The 16,695-nt window shown below is 34.2% G+C and overlaps 3 protein-coding genes and 5 non-coding genes across 16 annotated transcripts; 3 read left to right on the forward strand and 5 right to left on the reverse strand.

The window, feature by feature from the left end:
• The first annotated feature begins 585 nt into the window (after positions 1-585).
• LOC108341000 (uncharacterized) lies at positions 586-3,376 on the forward strand. Of its 9 annotated transcripts, none has more exons than XR_008249726.1 (3): positions 586-932; positions 1,133-1,254; positions 2,149-3,376. XR_008249726.1 is itself a non-coding variant. In XM_017578597.2 (2 exons), the coding sequence occupies exon 2, from the start codon at positions 2,160-2,162 to the stop codon at positions 2,643-2,645; it is 486 nt and encodes a 161-aa protein (XP_017434086.1). In that variant the 5' UTR covers positions 629-932; positions 2,149-2,159; the 3' UTR covers positions 2,646-3,376. The 9 variants fall into 9 exon arrangements, 5 of the variants coding, with proteins under 5 accessions (XP_017434086.1, XP_017434084.1, XP_052734654.1 ...); XR_008249723.1 differs by having other exon boundaries at positions 600-932; positions 2,097-3,376; XM_017578597.2 differs by lacking the exon at positions 1,133-1,254 and having other exon boundaries at positions 629-932.
• Positions 3,377-5,785: 2,409 nt separating this feature from the next.
• Positions 5,786-11,069, reverse strand: LOC108343335 (disease resistance RPP13-like protein 4). Its single transcript, XM_017581553.2, has one exon. The coding sequence runs from the start codon at positions 8,811-8,813 to the stop codon at positions 7,227-7,229; it is 1,587 nt and encodes a 528-aa protein (XP_017437042.1). The 5' UTR covers positions 8,814-11,069; the 3' UTR covers positions 5,786-7,226.
• On the reverse strand, positions 5,787-5,946 carry LOC128197606 (U1 spliceosomal RNA). Its single transcript, XR_008250236.1, has one exon. It is a non-coding gene; the product is annotated as a U1 spliceosomal RNA (small nuclear RNA).
• LOC128197605 (U1 spliceosomal RNA) lies at positions 9,406-9,566 on the reverse strand. The gene has a single exon (XR_008250235.1). It is a non-coding gene; the product is annotated as a U1 spliceosomal RNA (small nuclear RNA).
• On the forward strand, positions 10,838-10,909 carry TRNAM-CAU (transfer RNA methionine (anticodon CAU)). Its single transcript has one exon. It is a non-coding gene; the product is annotated as a tRNA-Met (tRNA).
• Positions 11,070-11,073: 4 nt separating the features above from the next.
• LOC108343336 (protein LHCP TRANSLOCATION DEFECT) lies at positions 11,074-14,698 on the forward strand. The gene is made up of 2 exons (XM_017581554.2): positions 11,074-11,421; positions 14,327-14,698. The coding sequence occupies exons 1-2, from the start codon at positions 11,146-11,148 to the stop codon at positions 14,579-14,581; spliced, it is 531 nt and encodes a 176-aa protein (XP_017437043.1). The 5' UTR covers positions 11,074-11,145; the 3' UTR covers positions 14,582-14,698.
• LOC128197601 (U1 spliceosomal RNA) lies at positions 13,108-13,268 on the reverse strand. Its single transcript, XR_008250231.1, has one exon. It is a non-coding gene; the product is annotated as a U1 spliceosomal RNA (small nuclear RNA).
• Positions 14,699-15,547: 849 nt separating the features above from the next.
• LOC128197607 (U1 spliceosomal RNA) lies at positions 15,548-15,706 on the reverse strand. Its single transcript, XR_008250237.1, has one exon. It is a non-coding gene; the product is annotated as a U1 spliceosomal RNA (small nuclear RNA).
• Between the last annotated feature and the right edge of the window lie 989 nt (positions 15,707-16,695).

Genomic DNA, 16,695 nt, shown 5'->3' on the forward strand with positions numbered 1-16,695 from the left:
TATCGTCAATCTAACCATAATCAACTAATTGAATTATTTTAACAAAAATTAAGATTTAATTAAAAAATATAGATAAAATAACGAATTGAATTATTTAAACAAAAATTAGGACCAAAGTGTAGTCGTTAGGAATTCAAGTGTAAAGTTAAGTTCTTCAAAAGAGATAGTGGTTAAAAAAAAGAGAAGAAAAACTCATAAACTTAGCTTCATAGGAGATAATATTGTATTATCTTACATAGATTTACTCATAACTTGTATCAAATATTGCGTTTTTTGTCTGTATTTCTCATTTCTTTGAATAACACGTCTCTCCTTTTCTTGTCTTATTGTAAGAAAGGATGGAGTTTTGCTTTAGAAACACTTTAAAATTATGATAAATGAAATCTTGAATGTGTATTTAATGAAATAATATTATAATAATATTTTAATATGTATTTGAGAGTGGAACTGAATTAAATAGCTAACTGTTTTGTTGTGATTAGTGTGATATCAACTAATAATATTAGCAGAGCAAGAGGTTCATATCTCCGTAGAAAAATCATATCAAAATAGTTTGAATATGAACATTTGTATTGAAAAATAACCCCGCGGCGCCTACACTGATTATTGTCAAACCAACAACAGTGGATCCGACAAACTCCAATGTAGAGACACTCAAAAGTTTGTCTTAAAATTGGATTTAGATATGATTTTGTCTCTTTCGATGTTTTCCCTTGGGGAAAAAAATAACCATTTTGGCTGTAAACCATTTTGTCCTAATTTTCCCTATAAACCAAAGTTTCATTTCCTCATATTCCAATATGCAAAAGGATTAGCTTTTACTTTCCCCCTTCTTTTTACCTGAGAAAATCTCAACTGGGTCAGTTTCAAATTTTCAAATTCGAAACTTGAGGAGCCGTGTTTCAGTCTGCTCTGTAATGCTTCTGAGTAGGGTAGATAACCAATCTTGTTTCCACTTCTTTTTGAGCTTACCTATGTGATTTGTTTGCATCTATAATGTGATTAAATTTGAGTTATGCTTTTCTTCTTCTTCAGTTTGTTACATTCTTTTATAATATTGAGCCTTTTGTATTTTCTTCGTGTATACTCTTTAACATTGTGGAATTTAATGGGTTGTTTGTGTTTCTGGAAGTCTTTTGGTGAACTTGCTACCCTTCTCTGGATTCTGCTAATGTAGCCCCCTAAGGGTTGGGTGGTTTTTAGCAGATTTGATTCTGCATCATCGTAGCTATTCTTGATTGGTGGTCCTCTTAGGTTTGTTTCTTTACCTTTTCATCCTTTTTCCTATTCAAAATTATTCATTAATTTTGTTTCCTTTATCCCGTGAAACTTGTTTGGATGAACTTTTCAGTAAACATTTCTAGAAAAAGCAAAATAAGAAGGAAAAGTGAAAACCTTATCCATAAGTTAATTTATAATGGCTCTTTCATATTAACTTCTCCAAAATCAGAGTTTTAACTTACGCATAAGATAGTTTGAACTACCGCAACTTATTTCTTTTTGTTCTTTTTATTCTTTTTATTTTCCTCTTCTGTAAGTGGTTACAGAGATCTACTTAAGCAGGCCCATAGTCATAAATGCACGAAGAGTAGTGTAGTTGGCATCCTCAAATTGATATTTTAAATTTATGTGTGGTTGGTGTCTTGTGGTTGAGAGATGCCACATGATGTATCGTGACAATGTGCATTCTAATTTGTGTTTGTTTCTCCCAATAAAGCATTCTTTATTTGCTTGCCCTACTCAGTTCTGCTGTTTATGGAAAATGGATTTTTGTGTTTTGTGATTTGCATCTCAAGCAGCCATGCAGTGGTTGATTCGATGATGCTTTGCTAGTGTGAACTTGGTGACACATTATACCCTTTGCAACCCTTCTTGCTTGTGTAAGATATGATGTTTATCACTTGTTTATTCATCATTCCATTCACTTTCAACTGTGAATTTCTAAATGGTAATCTAAGCTACTTGCTAATTTTGATTTTCTTATGCTGTTTGCATGTTTTGTTGACTCTGATGGAAACATTTATATTTGAATTGTGAACTGGTAAATGAAAGACTAGGAGTTGTTGATCTGAATGCACCATTTACATGTATAACAGATTATCTGGCTATATCCATCAGAGCTTTGAACATTTGGGAGTTTGATTGTAGCTAAAAGAAGCATGGAAGGCACTAAGGGTGATGAAGGATCCATTACCGTAGGAACCACTGGAACAATCAGCTTATTGATGACAAAGGAATTGGATCAGATGTCTGGTGTTCCACAGCAGGATTTATCTTCAACAAGTAAACCTCGAATTTCAGTTTCAAGTGGTAGTGCTACGCCGAAACGACCACAACCAAGAAAATCATTTGAAGCCAGTAGTAGTAGTAGTACTAGTAGTAATGTTACAAACCATATAAGCTCAGGGATTGGCCCCAAAACAAAACATAATGGCAAACATACCCATCAACTACCCATGCTTGGTTCCCACACCCTTCCATTGGAGGCAAGTCCAGTTATGAAGAAAAAGGATAAGAAGAAAAAATCTAAATTTGTGGAAGTTGTGGACATCAAGTGTGGTTATGCAGATAAAGCTTGGGCCACACCTATCACAAATTCTCTCAAGAAGTTGGGTTTCTCAAAGCTCTCTGAGAGCATTACCTAAAGCTGGAATTGTATGTCAGACTTCAGGTTCTTGTAGCTGAAAGCAGAAATTACATTTGGCTTACTACTGTCTATTATATCGACCATAGAACACATGCTTGGCAAGAGCTTGCTACTTCCTCGCTTTTTCTTTCTTGTTTCTACTCTGGATACAGTTGAGGGTCTGGAATCAGTGCTAACTGAGGAACCCATGTTGATGGTTTGAGATTTGTTGTTCTGTGACCAGCCATTGGAATTTAGTTCAAGCCGGCTAAAGTACTCAATTTCTTGCATTAGAAGGGACCCAACTGTGCCTCTGGTGCCTATTTCTACAGGTGGAAATTCAGCCATTTCTTTTGTGTTGCTTGTGGCAAGGATGGTGGGTGTCTGTATGCTTTATATTGTTGGTGTCAAGGAGAAAGAAAAAGTGGGATTGAAGAAGAGTGGTTTTGTTGTATGTTTGATGAACTTTTCCACAAGCTGAGGCATTTTCTTTAGTTTCACAGAAGCTCTCCACTCTACCATGTACTATTTATATGAAGTGCATGACATGTATTATGTTTATGGTTGTAGAGTTAGTTGGTGACATGACATTGTCATTCCATTCATGTGCATGCAGTAAAAAGTATTATCCTTGTAACTTTATGTTTAATCATGTCTAGCTACATCCCAATAATAAGTTCATTATTTGAGACTATGGTCAGTGTAATTTGGAGCAGATGAATTCATGTGAAAGAAGAAATTGGACCATCACTTTGTTTGACTTCTGAGCAAGCCAATGTAACATTTTGGTGTCTTTAAATGGCACCGGAAAATAGAAAAGTCTAGACGGTTGTGTAAATAACTTTCCATTTGAGCGCTTTTGAGGTAGTGATTAAGTGTGGATGATTTTGTTGTGGTTGGTTTCATCCATCATATAATCTGGTTTTCTTTTGAGATGTGAAGGGGAGTGGGAGAGACATTTAACATTGTATGCTCAAAGACAATGCTTACTAGGATTTATAGTTTCCTAATTTCACTGTTTATAATTAAAATATTTGGCAAGATGGAGAGAAGGTAGAAGAATTGTTAGCAAGAAAACCGTGTTGAGGGTTTCATATATTTTTCTTACACTAAAATTTACTCATTGCAAGTTGCAACTGTATTATATCACCATGCTTCTTCACATATCTGGTTTTGATACATTTTAGTTGTTCTCTACATTGGGAAACCCAATTGTTTGGTTTTTTATATTTTCTATATGATTTTATTGTCACCCCCACTTTACACTGCCCAAAAAAATACTCTGCAAGTTTGAGGAACTAACGCAATGTGTCACTTTTTGTGGACCCTTTGCTGCATTTGTTTGTAGTGGAGTCATTCACGGGTGCTCCATTAATTTGTATGTGGACTTCTTGGACATATATTCCTTTCACAAGATAGAAAGCAAAGGTTCTTATCAAAACTGTGTAACACTTTCATTCACTAAAGGGACTGATTTCTTACCATTTATTCTGTGCATTTTAAGAGTACCACTGCTCATAAGCTTCTACTTCGAAGGAGAAATTATGTCATTGTCATGCAACGGAATAGATAGATCAAATTGGTACAAGTTAGTGATCCTAGTTGCCCAAGATAACCAATTTTGTTAGTGATTAGATTAGTTTTTAACCATGGTAAGGTAATGTAAAGCAGCTATAAGGACAATTCCCCTGTTATTTTCAATCATTTGTCACTGTTTTCTTGAAGTGTGATAAACTTTTCTGGTTCTGTTTTGCAAGTGAGTGTGACAGATATTTTCATTGGTAGAAGACACTTCACATGTGATTACGTTTTTATGGCATTAGCATCATTTAAAACGCACTGTTCACTGTCCACTTCACATTTCTATCTTTTTAACTCCACTTCAAGTTTTATTTTGATAAGGCTAGTGATTTTCAGCAAGTGTTTTCAGCTCCTAGGGTTCATTTGAAAAGCCCATGGTTGTTTATTCTTACATTTAATTTATAATACATAACAATCTTAGTTTTCTAAAATTCAAGGATGAGTAATTGAATGAACATTTATCATTTTATTTTAAGAGTTAAGACACATTCATCTGAATTTTTCATACTTCAAAACATGGTACTGTTTTTATGTTTGCTCATGTTAAGTGGGTCTTTTCTACTTTAGGGGAAAACTTTGACGTAACGAAACCATGCACTGCTAAGGTGAAGCTAAATACGGAAGAAATATTCTTGTCATAGAGTTTGTATACTTTAAAAGTGGAGTGGATAGTGTAATCTTAAAGAAATGAGCTGTTATAATAAGAAGCAGTAATCTTGGGACATCTTGGACTGGGACAAGTGTCTGATAATATTTTGTATTGTTTTTTAAGAATTTAAGACACGGTTTCTCAAAATCATTTTTTAATTCTACCAAACATAAATTTTAAGATTTGTGTATGTCATACAACTTAATATTGAGTGGATACCACCAAAGATCCAAATAGAGACATTCATCGACATAAAAGTTAAGGGAAACAGTAAAATAAATCAGGAGATGTGAACTGGGTAACGATCTCTCAACATGGTGTGTGGAACGATGCAGATTCAATAACTCAGGAACAATAATGTTGAGAGGGTTGTGTTTTGGTGAAAGTAACATGCAAATCCATAAGTTTTGCATCAAAGTTTAGATTTAGAGAAAAATGCAGAAGAAAAACCTTGTATATATTTTTTTGTAAAGGTTAAAGCATCCAAGTGTCCTACTACTTGTGATTTATATTTGAGACAAAAAACAGTTAAGTAAATCAATTGATAAAACATCGTACTACTTGTGATTTATACATCTGTGATCAACTAATGTGTTAGATTGTTTCTTTATGACATTTAGTTAGATAAGAACATTTTCATAAGTTTAGAGTTTTTGTTTTTTCTATTGTCTGGATGTGGAAGAAGTATGCAAAAGTGAGTGCATGCTTGATTGAACCTTTCCCCTGTAGAGAATGGTTACAAGGGACAATATTAAAAATGTATGAAACAGTGGGTTGAAGAGCTGCAATCACTTACCATTATACACCTTTCTTTAAAAAAGGGTAATCTAATAACAGACAAATTAATACAAAAACCATCAAATAAACTACACAGAATAAGCATCAAAATCAATTAAATGATCAAGGCACAAAACTATAGAAACTCAATGAAAGGGACCGCGCGGACGCAGGTCCCTACTAACACAAATTATGACGTAGGCTCTGTCACAAGGACAGACCTTAGAGAAACACCCTTTCTCAGTGCAATGAAAGTTGCTTCTCTAGGCCATGAATCTTATTGATCATCCATAGACCCCGTCCAGGTAAGTATGTTGCTTAGTGTAACAAATCTCTAATTTGTAGTCTATTTTCAATGCCATTGTAAGTAATATTTTCAATATGGGATTTGGTAGACTATATGAACATGGAAAGGTTTCAGATCCCTTGAGTGCTTGGTTTAACTTAAGAAAAAGGATTCAGGTAAATTGTGTTCAAAGTAGGAAGGATTTGCCTTCAAGAACCACTGTTTCATTAATATACTGCAAGTAGAATCAACATTGCAGCTTTAATTTCACACCAGTTATGGAAGAATGTCAAAAACAGGTACTATTTGAGTTCTCTTATAATAAGACCTTGAACTAGACCTGCTCCATTCTGAATTGGTGCTGCAAACTGTCATAACAAAAATATTCTAAGATCATTATTCTCTTATTAACTCTTTCTATTTTGTGTCAATTTCATTGTTTCTATAAAAAAATAAATTTTTTCGTGGTTATTACACTAGTTTCACTCTTTAAATATCCTCCCAATATGCATTAACTAAAAACACAAAAGGTTATACGGCAGAGTGAAAAAGTACTATATCATTACTTGGTTGGGAGATGTGTAATGGATCTGTCTTAGTTCACCACAATTCAAGGACAACTTAGTTATATTCTACCTTACAAGAATATTTTTCTTATTTCCAAACACATACAGTTTTTGTCTTAGGTTTTGTTATGTTGACCTTTTCTAAGAACTAAGGTTGGTTACTTGTGTTTCATTTAGAAGGAAATCTTGACCTAATGAATCCTGGACTGATAAGGGGAAGTTAAATGTGGAAGAAGTATGCTTACGTGATTGCATGCATTGCAATTGCAGTGGACAATGGAAGAAGATACTATAATAAAACACAGCACATAGTGCATGCTCTATTAAGCAGAGGTACCGAGAAATGACCAAAGAAATTTCAATTAAGCAAGATTAAGGAGTATAGATGTTGATGAAGTTTATGAAAAATAGTTGTGCTCATGTATCAGTTATGAACTTATCACCACTCTTCTTTTAATATCAATTACATAAGCTGAGGATATGAGGTAGGTATAGATATTGTCATATAAGGCATGTTTCTTTGTTCTTTTCAGCTTACCTTTATTCTTGCCAGAAAAACATAGCTAGGCACAATAGAATTTAGAACATGTACATAAAATTCTGTAAATAGTAGTACGACATAGACACATACTTTCACCTTTCTTCACTCAGAATGCTCTCTATTCAAATTCATGATAATTTAGAGCATATTTTATTTCTCTGCACTACACAACAGGTAACAGATCCAGCAAATGAGTTGATTCAGTTAATATTTAAATGTTGTAAGTACTTGAGCCGTATGATCTGCAATGAGCAAGACACATGAGCATATCCTTGAAGATCCACACTTCGGAGTTTTCCTCCTGTAATATATAGCTCACACAAACTTGTGGTTATCTTGTCAGGTTTCAACCATTCTGGAATATGTTGTCCAGGAAAGCCTTCAAGATGCAACTTTTTCAACTTTTGAGGCAGCTTAAGCTCAATCTCAGAGTACTTTGTGTCAAACACACCCCATGATATTTTTAGTTTCTCAAGCGCTGACAAATTTTGCAATGCAGACCCTTTATCTTGGACACTAACCCCACTTCCTAGATGTATGCTGAGTTGCTTTAGTTTTGACAATTTTGCAAGATCAGAAATCTTGTCTGAACTACCAATCACAAATCCCTTTAGTACTTCAAGCTTATTCAGCTTGTCAATCCCCTTTGGCATTCTATCCAATAAGTAGCATTGAGACAGATTCAAATGTTTGAGGTTTTTCAACAATGCAATATCACGTGGTAATGTTTCTAGGTTGTGACAGGCCTTGAGGTCGAGAGTCTCTAGGCTCTTAAGTTGAAAAATGGAGTCTGGCAGCTGAGATATTCTAGATATTCCACGAAGGCTAAGATATTTCAATTTCTCTTGATTCCTTAACTCCTTTAAGAATTCTTCGCCGTTCACTTCAATATGATGTTTTGGTGAAGCGTGCAGCCAACGACCAAGTTGAAGCACCTCCAACCCCTTCATTTTGGCCATCCTTTGGGATCCAAATATAAGATAACTTGCACCAGTATTAAAAATACTTCTGAAATGGTTAGATTTAGAACCAAAAGCATCACTAAGTTCAACTTTCAGTTCGTTAAGTGCTAAACATTTAGGAGAATCACTCTGATGAGATGAGGTAACTATTTCTGAGTAAGTTTGAAAAAGCTTTTTTCCTTCCTTTGCTTTCTTCCTTGATTCATCATGAACACCATAAACCAAAGGATTAACTTTAAATAATTTATTCACAAAGTCATACTTATCTGGTAAAATTAATTTATGATCCATAAGCTTTCCAAACATATACTCACCATTTTCCTTTGCTGCTTCCATTTCAACTAAACCCACTCCAACCCACCAAAGGATTATATTCCTTCTCTTCATGACAGAATTCTTTGGGAAATGTAAGAGAGACTTCAAGAATTTCATTTCAATATCACCAAGGCTCTCATAATTTTTCTTAATCACTTCCAACTCCTCAGGTTGTTGGGTTGAAGGGCGTGATGCAGTAGCTTCTTTATTTGCTTTTTCAGGTTGTGGGAACTGATCAGCTGGCAGCAACTTTTTAGTTGATTCCTCTATTTCCTTGCAAATCATTTCCTCGTCTTCCATCAACTTATCTATGTTGTTGTTGCGAAGATAGCCATACACCTTTGTTAACTTGTCAAGTAGATCTTGTTCATTTTTCTTCACCTTGGAAAACAAATCCTTTATGTTGGTCAACTCACTTTTCAAATCCTTCAATTTTGCTTGTTTGTCTACAGTCACCAAACGTTTCAACAATGTAGGCACTGCTTTCATGGGATTTGTCCGAATAGACATTTCTTTTTCTGCTATGAGACTGAAGAACAGACTTGTGACTTTATAGAAAAATCTCTGACGAAGGAAACTATATTTTTTCCTATAAGATGGAGGGACAGAGTGGTGTGATGTTTTGAGACTATGAAAGATCAATTAACGAAGCAATAAAGTTTTGCAACAAGATTGAGGTATCAAGTCTATGATCTCATCAAAACCTGATAAAAGAAACAATACAAGTTTTGCAACAAGATTGAGGTATCAAGTCTATGATCTCATCAAAACCTGATAAAAGAAACAATACTTTTGCTCGAGATTGGAGATAGGTGGAATGGGACTTAAGATTGGAGAGAAATATTTTTTTTACCGAGCTGAACTTTGTCATCAAGATATTCCAATAGACAATAAGAAGCAAAGAAAAGAATCCCCAAAAATGTTTCATTTCTCTTTTCAGGAACAGCTGCCACAGACATTCCTTGATTCTGAACTTACCCTGAACCCAAGTAACATTTTATAGTAATTGAAAGACACCTTGAAATTACCAGAATATTCTTCCATTAATAGAAATTCATTTCATTAATTACATACAGAAAACTTTGAAAGATAGATAGAATTAAAAGGGGCCGCGCGAACACAGGCCCCCACTGCAACAAATTATGACATAGGCTCTGTCACTGGGACAGACCTTAGAAAAGCACTCATTCAAAGTGCAATGAACATCACTTTTCTAGGCCATGGATCTTCTTGATCGTCCATTGACCCTGTCCAGGTAAGTATGTTTTTCAGAGTGAAACATGTTATATTTGTATCCTATTATTCCATTTACTATTTCTAGTATTGTCGATGTGGGATTGAAACAGAGTACTTTAAATGTTAGAATAAATGTCCAGAGTTAACTGGTGTTTCTGTTCGTTGGATATGTGTCTATTTAATATCACTCCAACTAAGAAATTAAGCGTCCAAACTGCATAAGAAAATGAAGTGACGTTTAATACTGATGCTGCTCCGTTCTGAAAATTTTGATAGTTGCAAACTAGTATCACAAAAATGTAATAAATCATCATCTCAATTTCGTTATATCTATTCAAAAGATTTTTGTTTGATTATTACAGTAGTTTCACTTTTTATTCTTCTATAACAATATCCCCATAAGTCTTTAAGATCTTAGACAATTCAGGACTGAGAATCCACAATAAAGAAGTGGTAGAGAAACAGGTGGTGAAGATAGGGAGCTAGTCAAGAAATTAAAACTGAGAACAAGAAGTAAAAGCAAAACATAATTTTCTTATCTTAGCAATTTAGTAAGAAAATTATTGTCACAAATGAAAATATAACATATTTTAGCAAACCAAACACTTCCTTGAAGCATAAAAACTGCATGTGCTGCAACTCTCATCCATACCTAAATGCTATCATTAGATTAAAAGTCAGTGTATAATGGCAAGCATATGTGATTATCTCATTACATTGTTACAACTAAGTAAAGATTGACATCTGATCTCTCCTATACTTCAGACAAAGTTTAAGTACTTCTCCATTTTGCATTAACTAAATAGAAATATAAAAGGGTAGAGATTGATGAAGCTTCAATAAGAAGTGAGAAGATATTTTTCAAATCACTTGGCTGGGCTTTCGACTGTAAAACATCTTGGGATTGATAGAAGGCATTGTCATTCTGGTTCAAAAGACTAGTAGCTTGATCAGATCAGCCAGTACATGTCAAGTATCAATATAGACTCGATACAGGAGAAAATGCAATACACAAATATAATTACTTTCTGCGTATAATGAGTGCTGTTTAGTTTGACATTTAGAGTTTCAATATGAAATGAAAAATTGAATAACAGGTTATTTTTAAGTGACTGTTTTTCATGAGTAAGTGTGCTGCAATTTTGTCTTTATCAGCAAGATTGATATCGCTTTTTGATTCCTCTGGAGTTAGAGGGTGAATCTAGCCCATAGTTTGCAACTTCTGTACATTATGCTATTCATGCACCTTAACTGTTATTAATTAAGTTTATTTTGTAATAAATCAACAAACATAAAAAATCAGAGTGGCGCAGCGGAAGCGTGGTGGGCCCATAACCCACAGGTCCCTGGATCGAAACCAGGCTCTGATAATTAAGGAATTTTTTTTTTTAAATTTTCATCCGTTCTTCCTCTGTTTACAATTATTCTTTTAGTCACTAATAAAATAAATAAAGTTGTAGGGTGAAGAGAGAAAAGTAGGGGTGTAAGAAAAAAATCTGCATAGTTGGTGGATAGCATCTATGAGACAGTGTGTGGATAGCAACACACAATACAAAAGAAGTGAAACTTTCACTACAGAAGCTTGCTGTTTCAAAACTCAACAGCAATGGCTTCTATCTCATGCATCACCCACCACCCCGCCACTTCCAAGCTAAAAACTTTCTCCCCTTCACCTCACGCTTATGCCTCAAACTTGGCTTCCAGGTTTCTGGGCACAAAAAAAAGTGTTGGGTGGCTCAGCCTCACCTCTAGTATTGGCCCCTCCAACGGCTCCAGAGCCACGTGCTGGTTCAGGTTCGGGAAGAACGGTGTTGATGCCGAAGGTGCTGGCATTTATGGCAGCCAGAGCCGTGATGACTTCGATAGAGATGATGTGGAGCAGGTTTGTGATTGAAGCTGTTAGAGAGTTGTTAGTTATTACAATTGTGTCATGCTTACGCATGTGGTAATGCTGTTCAAGTTCATTGTTGTTTGTGTTAGGAAATTACATTAAGTTAGGGGTAAGATTATATGTGCATGTTAGCTGTTTGGAAAATTTTTAGCTTGTGGAGATTTGACATGAGAGATTATGCCTATGCATAGCTGGTCTGTGTTTTGGGGGTGGCTTTAAGAAGTGGGGATATTTTTCATTTACATTAGGATTTTCTAATCTCATGTAGCAAGAAGAATATAAAAGTGAGTGCATGTTCTTAAAGGGGTTAGCGAGTTAGACTGAGGGAATCGATTTGGTAAATAAAGGCACATTCAGAGAATTAGAAAGTTTGTGAGGAAAGAGAAACTCTTCTTGCGAAGGAGAAACCCTTGGAGGGATTTGTTGTTCTTGGAGTCACTGTAGATTTCTTCTATTAGGCTGGAATGTTGATTTGGGTTGGAATTGCTATGATGAATAGATGTTTAAATCTGCTTGATCTTTTACCCAATTTTGAGCTGTGATTGACTCATCTTCCATATTGTTATTAAAATACCTTACAAACAAGTCTCACTAAGACATGATTGCCATGGAATAATATAAATTGTAACGGATTAGGCCTCTGCTCAAGGTAATCACTTAATACATTGAGAATGGTAATACACTTGTCAACAACTCATCTTGCCACATCTGCTAGAAAATAGATAGAAGTCCGTTCACATCCCATCCATTCTTTACCGTTATGCATTTTTGTTATGTAATCTTGAATCAATCAACTTATATGAACAATCTCTTACAATGTCATCAAATTTAAAAGGCTAAACTTAAAAAATATTCTAGTACACCACCTGAAGAGACTTTAGGCCAACATCCCTTCTAAGTACAATACAGGTTATAAGGTGGAGGGACAGAGTGGCGTGAGGAAAGAAGATTGAGGTATCAAGTCTATGGCTTCATAAAGAACTGATAAAAGAAACAGAATACTTTTCCAGTATTGAAATTGGAGATAGGGTGGAATGAGGTTTGAGATTTGGGTAGAAATATTTTTTACCAAGTTTACCTTTGCCATAAAGTTATTCCAATAGAAAATAAGCAAAGAATCTCCAAACATGATTCATTTCTTTTCTCAGGAACAACTTCCAGTAGACTATGAGAAGAGAACTAATTGACAAGTTTGACGTCATTATTTATTCCCATGTGCCAGTGGTCTATTCTTTCTTTCAAATCCATTTCTTGATGGTGAACTAAAAGAATATTGATTTTTCAAGTTCCCAAGGAATGAACATCAAGTTTTTAGACTGTTTGCTGTAGCAAAGCCCAGTCTATAAACTGGTTAAGGTATCAAAGACTCCATCTAGAAAAGCAAACCATCCCGATATTTTCAAATGTTCCAACTTAATAGGATATTCTTTGATTTAAGCCACATTGGTAGAAGTTTATTCCACTGATAATATACATTCCCTTATTCAACCATTCTCTCAAACAAAGTCCTATAAAACAAACACAATACATACTGAGTAAACCAAGGCATGAAAGATTTAATATTCATCTGCAACATATGATAATATACTTTAATAACCCTGTACATCTAGACCAACACAAAAAGCTAATATCAGGGAATATAAATATAACTATTATTAAACATTAGAAATAAGATTAATAGGGGCCGCGCGAACGCAGGCCCCCACTTCAACAAATTATGACATAGGCTCTGTCACTAGGACAGACCTTAGAAAAGCACCCATTCAAAGTGCAATGAAAGTCACTTTTCTAGGCCATGGACCTTCTTGATCGCCCATTGACCCTGTCCAGGTAAGTATTTTACACTGAGTGACACATTTGATATTTGTAGTCTATTATTACTGTTACTATATCTATCATTGTCGATGTGGGATTGGAACAGAGTTAACTGGTACTTCTGTTCGTTGGACATTTGTTTAGCTTTAATATCACTCCGACTAAGAAATTGAGCGTCCAATAAGAAAATGACGTGACGTTTAACACTGATGCTACTCCACTCTGCAAAATTTTATAGTCAAACTACTATCACAAAGATGTAATAAAATCATTATCTCAATTTCGTTATATCTATTCAAAATATTTTTTGTTTGATTTTTAGAGTAGTCTCACTTTTTATGAAAGAGAAACTCTTGGAGGAAAGTTCATATTCTCATCCTTATTAGTTTAATAAGATTGTTCATGTCCTGTTATTGCTTACATGCTTCCATTTCTAGGATAAGATTGGAACTTTTTAACAGTTTTTTATAATAATAAAATTGTAAGTAAACAAAAGGAGAAAGTAGGCAAGAACATAATTGAATAAAAGAGACAGTAATGAAGCCCTTATTATTTTTCTCTACTAGGAGTTTACAGCTACTAAGGAATGTGAATGATGTTTGTTGATTCGAAATTTTAAACTTCTGCAACTGTTAACTATTATGTTTATGCATTTACTAGGATTTGTTCTTGGAGTCGCTCTAACTGCAATTTAGTAAATGGAAACTTAATAACTAGAGCATTAGTTACAAAACTTTAGTAAATGGTAACAATGAGATGAATTCATCATAGTGATATCTTGAGAACTCAAACATTTGAGTCACAGATAAGTCAAGCAAACACTTTGTACGACTTTTCTCTGCATTAGTTTATCTAAATTGTTTGTGTATTATTCAGTTCAAACTGTAACTCTATTGGGTATCTATTTTATTCTAACTTTCATTTACTTTTCCTGTTCTTAGATTGACTTTCCATGGTAATTTTGGAAATTCAGTTTTGGAAGAGAAAGTGCTTTTATTTCTAAAAGCATGAATGAACTTTACAATGACATCATAACATTTTTCTGCACATCATATAATTCACATTTGATAAAATTATACAGTACTTCAACTACATGGGGATGCTAGCAGTAGATGGAACCTATGATAAAATGGAAGCCCTTCTAAGCCTAAACATCCACCCTGTGGACATCCTTCTCCTATTAGCTGCATCAGAAGGTGACAAGCCAAAAATTGAAGAACTCCTGAGAGCTGGAGCAAAATATGATGTAAAAGATAGAGAGGGTAGGACCGCATTGGACCGAGCCAACGAAGAAATTAAAGAATTCATTCTTAATTTTTCAGTGCAAAGGGCATGATTTGTTTGTTTCCACCATAAGCATGCCTATTCAGCTACATAGTTGCTAACATTTTGATAACTTTTGAACTCTGTTAGTTTATATGCTTTGGATTAATCATCAGAATGGATTTGAATACCCATAAAACCAAGAGTTCTTCGTGTCCATGACAATAAAATTGGTTGAACATATTTAAATTATTACGTCAAACATAATCTTACGCAAATACAAATAAAAAATATAGACATAACAATCAAAAACATGTTTTTATTCTAACAATATTCTATATTTTGATCTAATGGAATTGTTTTATAACGAGTGAAGATAAACTAAAATATCTTTTATTTCTGGCATAACCAACAAACTGAAGTGAAATATTGCTAAAGGACAAGTATTTTAGCAAGAGTCTTGATTAGGAGTTTAATTTTAATCCATGCTTTACTGAAAATTGTCAACTAGTTACCCTAGATATAATTTTTAAAATAGTTATTACAAAAACTAAATTTTTAAATCAATTCATAATTAAATTATAATAGAAAAGAGTCTTAATTCTTCTAAGGCATTATAATTAATAAATTCAGTCATTAGTTCCAAAGAAGTTCATTCACATGCATGCAAGCTTAGTTAAAACTGTTGACCCCTTGAAGAAAGTTAGGTTTTGAGATATAGGTTTGGAAATGAAAACTAAATTCTGCATGAACATGTATTGAAAGATATCCAAACCTAGTTGTAATTCTGAGATTAAAAGCATCCAATTTTGCAACTAAACTGAGGTATGCTTCATATCACATACAACCTTCAAAAATGTAAATTAAGTACAGAAACAAAGTTAGCTTCGTTATTTGAGAAAAGATCATAACAATCACACACAACCAGATCTGACTTCTAAAATGCTTCATTATTTGAGAAAAGATTCTGCTAAACTCATGGGACAACATCTGAAACCCACATATTGATTGAATACAACAGAAAATTTAACTAGAACTAAAGGAGCCGCGCGAACGCAGGCTCCACAACCACAAATTATGACATAGGTTCTGTCACTTGGACAGACCTTAGAATAACACTCCTTCCATGTGCAATGAAGACTGCCATTCTAGGACATGGACCTTATTGATCATCCATTGACCCTGTCCAGGTAAGTATGTTGGCTGTGCTGGCACATCTTAAATTTGTAGTATAATCTTCCCGTCAGTGTAACTAGTATTTTCAATGTGGGATTTGACATATTACCTAATGGTTAGATCAAAGATCCCAAAGTGCTTACAGTCAATGCTTCATCACACCTAAATATAACAGCAAAGGACAGTTATTTACTTTTTAAGTTGATTAAATAAATCTAGTTAGCTGAAATACTTTAAAAAATTATCTCATGCCTAAATTAAAGAAACAGACAATACAATTATATATTTTTCTTGTCCAGCATTAGAAAAAATTATTATAAACCTCTTTATTTATCCTTGCACTTGATTGTACATGTGGATATAAATAAATAAATATATTATATATTATATTACGTATTATATATTATATATTATATATTATGTAATCAACATAAAAAAAATGGCAGATTAAAACTACTATAGGTTGGTTTTTTTCAATGAGAATAATCTATATAATATAATTCTTATATCATCCATATGAAAAATTGGTTAAACAAACCATAATAATGTCAAAGTATTTTCTGCAGGCACAACACTCATTCTCCTTACGAAGGAAGAGTACCAAGAAGGAGGAGGAAGAGTACCAAGAAGGAAGAGGACGAGTACTTTCCAGAGTAAAGACTGAATTCATGGAGTTGAAATCTTTATAAGGTATATCTTTAGCTTTGTAAGAACAATTGGTGTTCACCGTAGGATCGAACCTACGACCACAAGGTTAAGATCAGTTACTCCCTAAGGTAGCACCTTCACTAGTGTCGAGCAATATGGCCTTTAATTTCTTCCTATTTTTCCCAACCTCTTTTTACTTAGGGGGGCGCAGTTATTTTGCTGTCACTAACAATTCGATGAGTGTCCACCTCTTTTCCTTGTGGGTTAGGAATGACATTCTTATTGGTCTTCTTAGCCTCATCGACTAATTGATTCTTAAGGCGACGAAAGATGTCCTCATCCCCTCCTACTTTAGCAGCATAC

The sequence above is a fragment of the Vigna angularis genome, chromosome 6, assembly GCF_016808095.1.
Source record: "Vigna angularis cultivar LongXiaoDou No.4 chromosome 6, ASM1680809v1, whole genome shotgun sequence".
Classification (NCBI taxonomy): Eukaryota; Viridiplantae; Streptophyta; class Magnoliopsida; order Fabales; family Fabaceae; genus Vigna; species Vigna angularis.

Bases quoted from the DNA above. Each gene is read 5' to 3' on its own strand.
- LOC108341000 (XM_017578597.2), top strand. From the start codon at position 2,160: ATGGAAGGCACTAAGGGTGATGAAGGATCCATTACCGTAGGAACCACT.
- LOC108343335 (XM_017581553.2), bottom strand. From the start codon at position 8,813: ATGTCTATTCGGACAAATCCCATGAAAGCAGTGCCTACATTGTTGAAA.
- LOC108343336 (XM_017581554.2), top strand. From the start codon at position 11,146: ATGGCTTCTATCTCATGCATCACCCACCACCCCGCCACTTCCAAGCTA. The intron at 11,422-14,326 runs GTTTGTGATTGA...AAAATTATACAG, and splicing joins ATAGAGATGATGTGGAGCAG to TACTTCAACTACATGGGGAT.